Raw genomic sequence first — 14,401 nt, forward strand, 5'->3', positions numbered from 1 at the left:
GGGCGCGCTTTTGGAAGAGTTGTGTGACACAACGAATCAATGACGCAATTCGTTGCCAACGCTTTTAGTAATCGATTTTCATCGAATTTATCGATTCGTTGTTGCAGCCCTAATGATCACTGTATATTGTTAATTTAAATAATATAATATTGATTTACTGTTGTAGTGTGTGTGCTGCTTTATTTTAGATGTGTAACTATTTCAGTCTATTTGTGTTTCTTATGCAGACAAAAACAAGCAACGATGGACAACTACATGGGGAACAAGACACTCACCCCCCAGCAATGCATACCACTTACAAACTCTATTCTAGATTCTACATTATTTTTTATGGAATTTACCTCTTATATTTTGATGCCAAAAAATTATTCTGGACTGATATTTTGCACTGTTTAGCTCATTTTACACCGCTGACTGTGTTCATGTGCAATAAAATAGATTGCAGTCAACTGCACAATTCTCTTATGTTTTTCTTAACTGAAATGTATTCATCACTTGTATAGGTTAAATAGCTAAACAATAATAAACCGATTAATCGATTAATCGAAAAAATAATCGACAGAGTAATCGATTATGAAAATAATCGTTAGTTGCAGCCCTAGTCATAATAATCGTGATTATTGTTTTTGCCGTAATCGAGCAGCCCTAACCTCTCTTCCCTTTTGTGGAATTGTCTGGGCTTGATGGTCAAAATGGCGGTGGTGGCCACCTCCCATTTTTCTTCAAAAACGTGTTATTTGGGCCTATGGAAACACATTTTCCAATATTTATATGTCGATGAGGCGAACCTGAGCAAACCTACATGCTAATTTGACCCCATAACCACTTCACCACTACGTCTGATAAGAAGCAAGTGACGTCACATGTAATTGTGCCATCCAGTGTGTCTTGTTAGATGGGATATATGGTTTGTCCAGTGGTGTCTCAGTAGAAGTCATTTCAGAAGTAATTTGTCAAAAAAATTCACAGAATATCCACATTTGAGAACCAAGACCAGACCCGCTTCAGGGGGAGGAGACCAAATTGAAGCTGAGATGGGAGGAAAATGCGTGAATGAGGCCAAAAACAGCTTTGGGGTATTTCTTATGAGGAAATGACAATATAACATGGTAAAAAGTTCCAAAAGTTAATATGGAACCTTTACAAAAACTGTTCAATTAACATCTCAACTCCGTCCTCAATCTTACATTTTAGATGATATTAGCTATAACACCCTCTTTGGTTCCAGAACGCTATCAAGTCTGACAACTGGAAGGAATTGGACTGACTCTGATGGATTGGGTAGGGCTGACTCTGGTGCAGCTCCGCCTTTGTGGTTCTGCAACGGGCGATCTCGTCCCACTAAGGAAAAATGCACAATAAAGAAACAAAAGTTGCCCACTAGGTGGGGCTGTGGCAGCATAATTGATTCACAGCTGTTTAATAATTATTTTCCCCATTTAAATTATTTTAATAGATACTTTAAAAATTGCATACCGTGTACTAAATACTTTTATTTATCAATAATGGAAAAGCAAAACTGCACAACTATAAAGGAACAAAAAATTACTAAACAAAGCATTTCAGATACAATCGTTTATTTTAAAGTTGATTATAAAGAGCTGCATCATGTGAATTTTGTTTATCTTCAACAGATGTTAAATGTGAGTCATGAACGTCTCTATGCAGAATTCTAATTTAAACTTTATAGAATATTTTCTGTTTTTGATAATAACTGTCGTAGAAAAAGTTAAATGCCAAATTGATGTTTTCTTTGTATATTTCTGTGTTTCAGGCATACAGGTCCATAGCACGAAGACGCTGGACAGCTTCTAAGGGATCCAACACAAAATGGCTTCTCACTGCACACTAACCTGTTTTATTAGAAGCATTTAGGTCATTGAAAAATGTAGAATATTGATACTGGATACTGAATACTACGTAGATTAGACATTTTTTCTTGTGGATATGTTTAACTTTTGTGTTTAGAACGAAGAATCCAAGAGTTGTTGTTTTAATTAAACTTTTACATTTGAATAAAGAAATGAAACACCCTGCAAAATGAAAAAGTAATAAATAGAAATTACTACAAATATACACAGTGATCACATATGGACAAAGGTAATTTAGCAATGGTAAATAAAATTAATGAGTATCCGCAATAGTCTTTGTCTAATGTAGTTAGCTTGTGTTAGAGATAAAAGCTTTATATTGTCCATGTGGGTCTGAGTATCTGTCCCGAGTTCATCAGACACAATAACTTGGTGTTGCAACCCTGTGACCATGTCCCTCTGCATGGATGCTCCTTCCACTGTCGTCTGGGAAGCCAGAGGACCCCCTCTGCAAAACATACTCTTCCATTTGAGGATGCTGCTGTTCTCTATAGGTTGTGCAAATACACCAGGTTCATCTGATGCAGGAGGAGCCACTGGGTGATGTTTCATCCATGATGTCAAACAAGAGACTTGGGTCAGGTATTCGGCAACTCTCCAGCAGTCTGGGATGTTTCCAAGTTCAGGAATCTGATGAAAGATTAGAAAAAGAAGATGATGGCTAATAATTGCTACATGCTAATGAAGAGTGGTAAAAACTACCTGAACATAATATTTACTTTCCCAATGTGGAATGTCTGAAAAACTGCAGAGCTCTCAGCAAATACATTTGAGCTATTTTACTACTTATCTTTAAATAATGACTAAAAATGTAAAGAGTAATGATAACAATCCACCCAATACAATTATACGTTGGTCTATGGATGCTTTGAATGATTATTATTGTGGTGAAATCACTACTGGTGAAGTAGAATTTGTATCCAATCTACGTAATCCATTATTTTTCACAAATAGTGAAATGGGTTCTGCACACCTGTACACAGGAAGAAAAGAATCTAAAATAATATCAACTCTATTCTAAACTAAACTGATGTGGAAAAATAAAGAACCCATTTCACTACGAAACAAGAGGCCACAACAACATTTGACTTACAAAATCATAGGAGTTGTTCTGTCAGCTATTAACAGTAGTAGCTTACTTTTGCTAATACTAGCAAGCTACCATGCTATTTATTACTCTTGAAGCTGAAAATAATCCCGAAATAAACATTTAAAACATACTTCCTTGCCATATGAATAAGTTAAAATAAATTATTCATGTTAGACATTTATATTGTTTGTTTTTCACTTACCGGTCATTCGGCCATTGATTAACGTGAACTGCGACAGGTGTTCTTCTCTCTTTTGTTCACTGTGGCAGAGTGCGTTCACATATCCAGAAGGGCGTGGCTTAAGGATTATACCTGATGGGAGGGGTGAGAGTTCTGGGACCGTGTTTGCGTAAACCAAGCCCCCACAATTCGGTTCTGAAAGCGAGGCCAACGCGGAAATGACATAATTTGCAGTTCCACCCTCATCCACTAGGGGCTGGTGTCAGAAGCGAGCAAATCCTCATGGACTCCCATGTTAAAAATACCAATTTCACAGCAGAAATAAACATGTTTACAGCCTGGTACCAAAACATGTTTTTTGTTTAAATGATCTAGTTTACACTCATGACAACTCTGAGGGGGGTGAATTATTTTTTGTCACTCTTCTTTTGAAGTGTATTAAAAGCCTAAAATTCTGTATAATTAATGAGCATCAGACCCAATTGAGCTCATCCCCCCCCGCCCCCCCCCCCCCAAACAATGGTACTCATAATTAAAAAACTAGCAGCAACAGGTTCAACTCTTTGTGTTGGCCTTCTGATATTGTGGTGTTATGGGTTAATTTTGACTTTAAAGAGAAGTCTCCTTATGTTTCAATGTTTATTTGAGGACCTGATGTCTGTATGAGATTATGTTTTTATATTAGAAAATATAGCACGAGGATAATAATGTTTAGTAGTTGCATAAAGTGTTGTGGAGGTTTAGCAATAAAACATCAGACAAATGTCTAAAATAATTTCACATAGGTTGTACATGTGTGAATTTCATCTTTGTTTCTCCTCCACATCTCTTCAAAGTGTACTGTGTGAGTGATTGATTTCTATATCATGGGAGGAAACAGAAAAACAAAAGCACAAGTAATTGTCCACGGAAATGCGTTGTAGACTTTTCAAAAGTTATGATTTTAACAAAACTGTGTGGTCAAGGTTCTTAACTTGATGTTCAACAGACACGTAATCTCTCCATACTGTTAGCCTTTTTGTGTCACCAAAATTTAAAAACATGTTATTTGTTTTTATTGTACTTGTCTTTCAGGGCGTTCATGCGAGAAAAAAAAAGGATGCAACGTCTCAAGGTGGACTTGTGACACAGTCAAACACCCAAAACAATTGGACGCTACCTCATGTGGGGTCTTTGCTTTGAAAGTACGAGTCTTAACCGTAATGCATACACATATACAAGAATATTGGAAATGTGTTGTAATAAATGTTAATGACAGGAAAAGGAATATAAGATAATTACACAAGAGAATAAAGAAATTGATTCAAAAAAACACATTTCTATAAAATAACATTTACGATATTAGCCTATTTAGTCATCTTAGAATCTCTTTTTCAGTTTGCCGAAAAGATCTTGCAAAAAGAGTCAATAGACTTTCCATCTACAAAAAAGGCCGTGAATACACAGGCTGCAAATTGCCACCACTCTCCTCCTAGAGACAGGTAACTAATTTTCCACCATTCAGTGTTCTGACATCATGAATATTTTCATCATGATGGCTGTAGAAACAAACGATATAGTTGTTTGAATGAAGTAATAAGAGCAGTAGGTAGTATAGTCCATGTGCTATTTTTTCACTTTTTAAAACAGATGACCTGACAAACATCTGTCATTTCTGCGGGGAAGAAGAGCATGAAACTGACAATAAATGGGTAATGTCATCATGAAAGACTGCTAAATGTTATGATCAAATCCCATAAATGAAATTTAAACATTGGGATTTGTATTTTTTTTTTTACAGATTCAGTGTGAGATGTGTTTGCGGTGGTTCCACCAGCTCTGCTTGAAAAGCCCACCACCAGAAGACGTGTTTATTTGTTTCGCTTGTACATAATTGACACTAAAGGTGCACAGCTAGTGTTCTTATGGCACACATAGTTGAGAACACACATATCTACATGTATAGATGTAGATGTTAAATTAAGAAGTCTAAAAAAAAGAAAATGTTCTCCAAAGTTTCTGTAGTTATTAGTTATACTGTGACTTATTTTGCAAATAAAGTATTTCGTGATAACAACGCCAATGTGCATTATTGAGGGGGGGGGGGGGGGGGGGGGGCGGCACATTTTGGCAGCCGAGGCCACACAGCCTGATAAAATCTGTATCCCTCCTTAACTTTTGCTGTGAAGAAACCCTCTGCAACGTTACTGTAGTTATTGGTTATACTGTGATTGATTTTGCACATAAACTATTTCGTGATAACAACTCCAACAAAAACAAAGTGTAAACCGAGTGTAAATTCACCGAACTTTCCATGATCACGTCTGGTTTTACAGTATTATAGTATCAAAGTATTTTTCTATACAGTGTTCCCAGCAGGTTATTCCACACGGCACATTACAATGTCACGAAACTAATATTAAATTAATAGAGCCTGCTGTTTCCCAGCTTTTACTCTTTATTGCGTCGACTGCAGATCAGTGACAAGTAGCGTACAGAACGGAGCTGGGCAAGTGGCTCCTCCTACTTTGCGTGCTCCCGTGAATGGGGAAACAATTTTTAACGGGGGTAACTACTTTGGCACAACACCGGTTGTAGCTAGGTTGCTACCTCCGTTAGCTTAGCTCCCACCTCCGCGTTAGCTTTGGGTTAGATTGTAGCAACATTAGCTTCAGTTCGACATTTGATCCCAGCCTTACAGCCCCACCCTCAGCCCCACCTCTCTTCCCTTTTGTGTAGCCTACATCACATCATTCTGGGCCATTTTCTGAATCTAAATTAACTCCAAAATATCTAAACTGGACTACTTCACTTGCTAAGAGTGATTATAGCATCCACTTTGGGAGATTGAATCAGTCTTTGTTTATAGAAATTGTTCTACATTTCACATCACACAGGGGCCTTTACGTCACCTTTATTTACCATAAATGGCTAAAACTGGTCCTGTTCTGCCACAATAATCACGTAATTTATGCTAATTCTAAAGCTCTTCCCCTCGGTACCCGCTGGTTTTCTTACCTGCCCTGTGTGAGCTGCTCTGTGGTTTCCAGCTCATATCCGACAGTCTGCGCTGGCCACCGAACCCTTCCTCGAACGGGGCCATGGCTTCTTGAACCTTCGCGATGATTTCTCTAGCAGTAGCTACTTGCCTGGTGACAAACTCCATCAGAGACTCTCCTGAATACATGTTTAATATTCACCTCACAAGGCTAAACAATAAACTAAAGTTGCTAACGGTCTTCTTCTTCTTCTGTTCCTTCCTCTTGTCCACGAGGCTGAAGTTAGGTTCCGTTCCCGACGATTCGGGAAATGGCTAAAAGGCACACACGCTAAAAGGGGCAATTTAGTTTGAAAACGGGAACGCCGCCTGTTAGCAGAGTGTCGTTGTACGCAGCGATCGGTCCAAACATCCCAAGCGGAGTCCCAGGTTAAAAGGTAGGAAATAAACGATAGATACAGACCTTCTTGTTTCAATGGGCTTTCACTCGCGCTAGCAACTTTGCAGACACCAATGCTCCCCTCTTAGTGGTGCATCTTCTTCTTCGTGTTTAATGGCGGGTGGCACCCAACTTCTAGGCGCATTTCCGCCACCTACTGTGCTGGAGGGTGAGTCGGAGAAAGAGCGTAAAAAAAACCTAAATTCTATTCAACAAACCACAGTGTTTTAGATACTCAATAACCAACTTATATTTCCTTTCTTCACCATTCAACAAATTCTTTACATTTATCACTCCACCTCCTATGTTTTTTAATTTCTCCCTGAGTTGTCCTCTACTTTCCTCATATTTTATGCAGTCACATAAAACATGTTCCACTGTTTCTCCCCCCACCCCACATCCACACAAACCTGTGGGATGTTTCCCTATCAGATGCATCGTATTATTAAGCCCAGTATGTCCCATTCTTAATCTTGATATTATTCTTTGATCTCTACTATTCATTCTTATATTTTTCCATTTCCTACTTTCCCTTGTATCTGAAATAAATGTCTTCCTTTCTCTTCCCTTTCCCACATTCTTTACCACTCTTCCATTACATGTGCTTTAATGATAGATTTAATTTCAGTGGCACTATATGCAATATTTATTATTTCTCTCTCTCTTGTTGCCTTTTTTGCAAAATAATCTGCCATTTCGTTTCCTTCTACTCCTCCATGTGCCGGTACCTATAAAAATTTAACTTCCGTACCCAATTTCCTTAATCTAAATATGGTCTCATATATTTAATATAATACATCTATTCGACTCTTGGTAGACATTAATTTAACTGACACTAATACAGATAACGAGTCAGTACATATAATTCCTTTTTTAATTCTATTTTGTTCCATCCATTGAAGACTAAATAAGATAGCTAACATCTCCACTGTGTACACAGATAAATGATCTGGAGTTCTTTCCCTAACTACTACTCCTATATGTGGTATTACAAATGCAAAACCGGTTTTTCCCCCTACCAGTTCCTTTGATCCATCTGTAAAGATTTGCACAAAAGACTCATCGCTTTTTAATCTATCTTCTGTAATTTTATCCCAATTTCCTTTCCCCCCACTGCTTCTCATCATAAATACTATAATCAACACACACTTCCGGAAATATCCATTTTGGATTAACCGTATATAAAAACTTTTTAATTTGTACTTTATCTTGGATCTTACTCTCTTTTGCCAAATCTTGCACTTTCCAGCTACCATATTCCTTCTTCTGTTTCTCCTTTTCCCAACACGGACTCAGTGCCCTTTTTGCCATGGGTTCGTTGTCCTCACACCCTCGTATACTTGCCCAATAATTTAAAGCTACCTGTTTTATCCTAAGCTGTATTGGTATCTCTCCCATTTCTACCTGTATTGCCACAATAGGTGTAGTTTTTATTGCTCCACAACACACTCTTAATGCTTGACTTTGTATGATTTCAATCCGTTTCATTAATGTTTTAGATGCTGAACTATAAACTATACTCCCATAATCTATCACTGATCGTATCATTGCACTGTACATGTATGTATGTCTGATCTCAGAATTGTGTGTACTGAAACTTTAATTTCCCTCTGGGATTAATAAAGTATCTTTGATTTTGAATTGAATTGAATGTTCATGCTCTTAAGTTCAGATGTAAAATATGGCTAATTAATTCTAATAATACAAAATGTTATCACCAGGAAGGCAAGTTATGTTTATTTAATTATGCGAATATACAAATATATTTTTATTTTTAACATTCATATTTTTATTCTTTGCAGTCTGGATGAACAAAAGGGAATAACTGTGGGATCAACATACAGGAATGAAGGGCAGGCCAAAGTGTTTGTGCACTATAAAGCTGAGGTAGAAACAAACAACATTAGAGAGAATCTTAAAAACACAACATTTCTCTCTATAACCACTGATGGCTCCACAGACAGTTCTGTGAAAGAGGAGGAGTTGGTATATGTTAGATTTAGTCACAAAGGCAAAGTCAAGTCAACATTTGTTGACATCAAGTCAGTGGAGAAGGCAGACGCATCACACATTAGCAAAGCCAATAGTGACATCAAGGATGAAGTGAGTGATGACTAGGGAAGCAAACTGGTCGCTATGGGAACAGAAGGAGCGGCAGTAATGACTGGAGCAAAAAATTGAGTCGTCAGCAAGTTGAAGGGTGACCGGACCTACATCACTGGCATTCACTGCATGGCACACCGCCTCGAATTGAGCTTTTCTGATGCTATGCGCTCAAATGTGATGTTTCAGAAAGTGGAAGACCTGCTATCTGGCCTATACACCTTCTATCACATCAGTCCACTCAACAGGGCAAACCTAGTTAACAGCTTTCAGGTTCTTGGCCAAAAGCTATAGGTGCCCACCAGAATAGGTGGGACCCGTTGGGTAGGACACCTGCTGTGTGCCCTGATTTGGTGATGCAGAACTGGAAACACTTGTGGGCCACTTCAAGCCTGTCCTGGAGACCTCTGGTGTCCACGCTGAAAGCATTCCTGACCAGTGGACTGCCTTCAAGTCGCTCATGTATCAACAGCCTGGGACCCTGCCGAAGATGTCATGGATCGCAGTAAACAGACGCTTTCAGCATTCCTGCCCTGATTTGCTGGCATTGATCGACCTGGTGCTGTCCCTCCCTCCCTCAACTGCTGAGTGTTTAAGAGGCTTTAGCACCATGAAGCCAGTTAAAAATGACTGGAGGTCCAATATGAGCCCTGACACACTTTCAGATGTTCTCATGGTGCAGCTGTGTTCTCCAGAGATCAAGGACTATGACCCAAATGAGGCTGTAATGCTTTGGCACAAAGACGGTGTCAGAAGCAGGAGGCCAGACTTCACGGACAGAGAAAACAAGGAGTCTGACTAGATTTCAGTGAAAGAGTTCATAAAAACATCTCTAAAAAAGAAATAGTAAAATGACAAAAGAGTTCTTTTTCTTATTAACTGATGTTTTAATTATTTTGTCACTCCTCTCTGTTTGGAACCAACATATTATAGAATAACATGCTTTAGGTAGATCTAAATCACGTAGAATTTTGGCCCGTAGATTTTTTATCATCTACCAGCCAACTTGGTCGGTGAGTCAAAATTTTTATTTCGGACCCTGGATACTCTTGTGTGATATCTTATTGTGCTACTGCTATTTTAGTGTATTGTGCTGTTTCAATACTGCAATTTCCCCACTGAGGGATGAATAAAGGTATTCTTATTGTTCAGTAATAGGACTTCAGCTAAAACTACAACTGCATTTGGATCGTTGCGTCACCCTACATTGTTCCATGAATTATTGGAGTGTGTTTATTCGTTAAGTTGCACTGTACAGGTAAACAATACTTTATCTGGCTATACAAACATTTTCTATAATTACTAGGTTGTACGGAGCTGTCATGTTCTGTGGTAAATGTTTAACCCAGGACATGCAGAATCAATACACGGAAGCTGGTGGTAGGAATAATAATGATTTAAGAAAAGATGATTCCAGGAGTAACTGGTAATCAGCGAATGAGTGACGGGAGCAGCGTCTGAGGGGAAGAGGAGCAGAGGTTAGACTTTGATAAGGTAATATGGTAGAGGATGCGCTTGGGAGGAGGACTTACGGGCGAAGCGAGGTGAAGTTTGTCCGGGGAGGGGTGAGCTGGAAGAGCGAGCAGATATCCAGGGTTGAGGCAGATCGACGGGGTTCCAACCGGAGGTGATGAGAGAGAGAGAGAGAGCGAGAGCGAGAGCGAGAGCAGGTCTGCCAGGAGCAAGTCGAGCCGTTGGGAGGACGGGGAGTCGAGAGGTGAATCCAGAGGCTGTATGGACGGGCAGTTGTATATCCAAAGTGTCACGCAGGGATGCGGTGTATTGAGAGGGATGACTGAGCCAGTAAGGCGTAATCATCCGGCAGTTTAGCAGTGTCCTCCGTCCTCCTTATGAAGGCCACCTGCTGATGAGCTGATTGACCACAGCTGCTGCTCTCTCTCCTGAAATCAGAGAAGCTCCCAAAAACAGGTGACGTAATGGTGTATGTAGAGTGCTCACCTCCCAGCTCACAACAGGAGCAGGAACTGTGGGTGCTTTAACAGCATCCATCTAAACACCACAAGATCTTCCAAGGACAGCAAGTGCCTCCGTCCTCAGACATTTTTATGGAGCTCACCCTGACATATTTTTTTAAACAGTACTATTTAGACTCAGCTGCCACCGAGCTCAGCTGTAGCTCCATCAATAGCTGTTTTATTGCTTTATCTAGGAAATTCAAAGTAAAGGATTTTTCTGACAGAAAGATTCTTTAGAAGTGTGTGTTACGGTGGTGTCTGGTGAAAAAAAATATTGGTGGAGCTATGTGTGAAAAGATTTCCCTCCTTTGTCAAAAGTTTTCAAATGAACTACTGAAAATGACAATTTGACAAAATGACAACACACCTCTTTGGTATCATGGCAAGTTAGTGAACAAGCTACCTCATTAACCCTCCCACTGTCTTTATAGGTGACCCCGCAAGGAAGGTTGACCATTGAGCAGGATTGATGGTTTATCCCTTGAGGTCCATGTGGCAGGGGTGAGGTGGTGCTCCACCTCAGCACCACTAACCCTAACCAAATAAATGTATTATTTAGTCTGGCAACGCTCCACTGACGGTTCTCGGTTGTGGGGCGGGTTCTACTGTTGTCTTTCAAATGATCTCCGCATTCCACTGGACAATGAATGTGACATACTCTTGTTTCACTCTGTTGCATCATCCCACCCACCAGGCATATAGAGTGCCCTGATTGGCCCACAAAGCAGATAAAGCTCTGTGATTTGATCACTAAGCAGATAGAGCACTATGATTGGCCCACCATTATGGACCAATCACAGCTCTTTATCTGTTTGAAACCCCTCTAGAGAGCTGTGATTGGCCAGCCAGAATGCTGTTGGGGCTGCAGAGGTTCCAGTGGAGCATTCCTAGACCAAACTTTGCAAAGCAAGAATTTGGTCTAGTTCACTAGGCTAACACCCAGTAGGACAGTGGGAGGGCTAAAATAAAACGTCCTATGTTGTCCTCTGCTCCCAGCGTGTTACATTGATCTCTATGTGCTGACAGAGCAGCAATGGGCGATCAGGCGCTGTCTAAACTCGAAAAACTAGAATATCCTGCTAAAGTTAATTAATTTCAGTAAAGCAAAGGGCCCAAGCCAAGTACTGAGTACATATACGAGTATACTTTTCAACTGTCTGACACTTCTCTATTTAAAATCCTCTTTCTATTGATTTCCTGTAATATCCTAATGGGGGTTTTCATAAGCTGTGAGTCAGAACATCACAATTATACCAAATAAAGGCTTAAAAGTTCTGGCTTTGCATAGAATGAGTCTGTCTCATATAGTTTCACCTTTTTAATTACTGAAATAGATTTTGGACCATATTCACATGTTTTGTTTCACCTGTAATTTCACCAGAAAAGAACTAAAACAATAACCTGATCAAAACACACAGTAGGTGATCCACACACTCATGCATGCATGTGTGCACCCGCACACACACACGCACCCACACACACGCACACGTGCGCACACACACACACCAGCTTTTTTTTCATTTTTCAATGATATTAAAATATATATATATATATATATATATATATATATATATATATATTTGTTCTTGTAAAGCGCCTCGTGATTTTTATCTTGACACAATGACTGAAGGAGAGTGTTGGAGTTTCCTTACTCTAAAAGCTCTTTCCCCTCTCATGATGACCTCACTGCTTTGTCCTTTGACACAGAGCCTGATGTTTGTCTGGGCCAGCCTCCGACCTCCCACCCTGCAGGTTCCCCCATGGCAGTGTGGGGAGATCTGCCTGGTCTTCTAAATTTAAGACAACATGTCAACATGGGGAATAGGTACGAACCCAATCAGAGGATCAAGCAAACAGAAATGTTAAGGCTCCTAAAAGAGGCTCATTAGGGTCACCATAACCGCCAGTGGTTCGTTACGGGTATCATGGTAACCATTAGTGGCTTGTTGTCACCATGGCACCCATCGGGAAATAATAAAATATTCATTTGGTTTTTGAGAGCATATAGATTCACCTCAAAGGCTGAGTATGGAACACGAACACCAAAGTGACATCTTGTGGAGGTTGCCGTTGCAACAATAGAACAAGGTTTCCAGCCAACGGGATAACAGCGTTGCTGCCGATACGTGAATCTTTTCTATATGGGTCCATCTGTTGTAGGCTTCACCTAAACTCACTTTGGCTTTAGATATTTGGTTTGTCGTCTGAGAAGGATAACGACATCTTCTGGGCTCAGACGCAGCTGCTTGAGCTAACCAGTTATATCTGGAGTTTGTTTACATTTTAAAGCAATGAGTAATGAAGATGTGCAAGCTCAAAATGGATGCTTCTTCATGCATCCCTTTTAAAGGCCTTTACCACTTTAATAGGATTTACAGGATCTGCAATACAGGTGGGTACGAACGTTTATTGTTACTCAGGAAAAATAGATTGCAAATCAAAATGTGAATTATGGTGAGTCAGATGTTTTTCATACAATCATCTACCAAACGTTTGCCTCTAATTTTGCTGTGACTGATACAAGTATGGGCACCATGGTATTAATAAGCCATAGGAAGCAGCTTTAACATTTCTAATGATTGTCTAATACAGATTAGTCTCAGACGGATCTTTTAATGGTGCACCATCTATCTCAGTGAAACTTCAGTCTCAAAAATTTAAACATTCAGCTGGTAGCATTCAGACACTTTGATTATGATCTGAATATGCAACTTAGAGTAAACCCTCCAGATATGGCTCATCTGTGATCCAGATGTTAACGTGATGTTGCAGCTTTTTGATGCTGCGTATGTTTATGTTTATGTATCTGGCAGAAGCTTTTGTCCGAAGCGACTTACAAGTGTATGCATTTATCCCTCTTAACTATGTATAGACACCCAAAACAAACTGAGTGGCAACAACCCTCCGAGAGACAATTCTAGTCAAATATTCTATTTAAAGGCTAAATAATGCATAGAAAAATCTCCATGCATCAAGATTAAATGTGAAATATGCAGAATAAACATATTCTGCCTGTTTTATCTCCTTTAATCATCCAAAATAAACAATTTAATCGACATTATTATTTCAAATGATCATTTAGAGCATTCTGAAGCATTATAAACACATTTTAGTAAAAAATCCAGAAAGCCTGGCTCCTTCTGAAGGCTGCTCCCATCTACTTCTGGACCACTGGTCCCTAACTGCCAAAGAAAACTTAGGCTCTCCATTTCATTTTGCCCATATGGATTACCAATACTTCAGCAATGCATATGTACTATATGAAAATGTACATATATGCAATATACTATAAGAAAAAAAAGAGAGAACTCATCCAAGTTGTTGTTCTTTTTCTTATTATTTATTTCCGTCATTTCCTTAATTCATCCACCAAAAGAATCACTCATCCAGGAAGTACATTGATAAGAAAAGCGGTAATTGGTGTTTGTGAAAACACATCGGACCGTAACCGTGACAACCGAGACAAAAATCCACGCTCTGGGGTGTGATGTAAGCATGGGAAAAATGTTTGATTGCCTTTGAGCTGCAGTGCAGAGGGATTTGCGGACATTAAATAAATAAACAAACAAACAAACAAATAAATAAATAATTAAATGAATGGCATTAAAGATGGCATTAATCATTAAAACTACCAATAAAACGGTGCTGTGGGGTGCTGAGATTCCATATCTGAATATTTAATGAAAACTTTTAACTTAACCCAAAAGGGCTTTGAGAGGAAAAACTGTTCAACTAATATCAGCCCGCCAGTCGGCTAATTCCCG

General features: G+C 39.3%; 2 protein-coding genes across 2 annotated transcripts in view; both read right to left on the reverse strand.

Moving 5' to 3' along the window:
* Nucleotides 1–8,110, reverse strand: part of LOC139071848 (zinc finger protein 420-like) — a 36,827-nt gene extending 28,717 nt beyond the window's left edge. Inside the window, exon 1 of the mRNA XM_070555131.1 lies at nucleotides 6,140–8,110. Coding sequence (XP_070411232.1) covers nucleotides 6,140–6,308 — 169 coding nt within the window. The 5' untranslated portion in view covers nucleotides 6,309–8,110. The remainder of the gene's footprint in view (nucleotides 1–6,139) is intronic.
* On the reverse strand, nucleotides 1,561–12,107 carry LOC139071850 (uncharacterized). The gene is made up of 2 exons (XM_070555143.1): nucleotides 10,194–12,107; nucleotides 1,561–10,118 (listed from the first exon to the last, which is right to left on the reverse strand). Exons 1-2 carry the CDS (start codon nucleotides 10,477–10,479, stop codon nucleotides 9,982–9,984), a joined length of 423 nt encoding a protein of 140 aa, XP_070411244.1. The 5' UTR covers nucleotides 10,480–12,107; the 3' UTR covers nucleotides 1,561–9,981.
* Between the last annotated feature and the right edge of the window lie 2,294 nt (nucleotides 12,108–14,401).

Source organism: Nothobranchius furzeri, chromosome 9 (genome assembly GCF_043380555.1).
Source record: "Nothobranchius furzeri strain GRZ-AD chromosome 9, NfurGRZ-RIMD1, whole genome shotgun sequence".
Lineage (NCBI taxonomy): Eukaryota > Metazoa > Chordata > Actinopteri > Cyprinodontiformes > Nothobranchiidae > Nothobranchius > Nothobranchius furzeri.

What these genes read in the sequence shown, in the direction of transcription:
- LOC139071850 (XM_070555143.1), bottom strand. Translation starts at nt 10,479, where the DNA reads ATGATTACGCCTTACTGGCTCAGTCATCCCTCTCAATACACCGCATCC. An exon ending in AACTTCACCTCGCTTCGCCC is followed by an intron (nt 10,119 to 10,193) that starts GTAAGTCCTCCT and finishes TCTTCCCCTCAG; the next exon opens with ACGCTGCTCCCGTCACTCAT.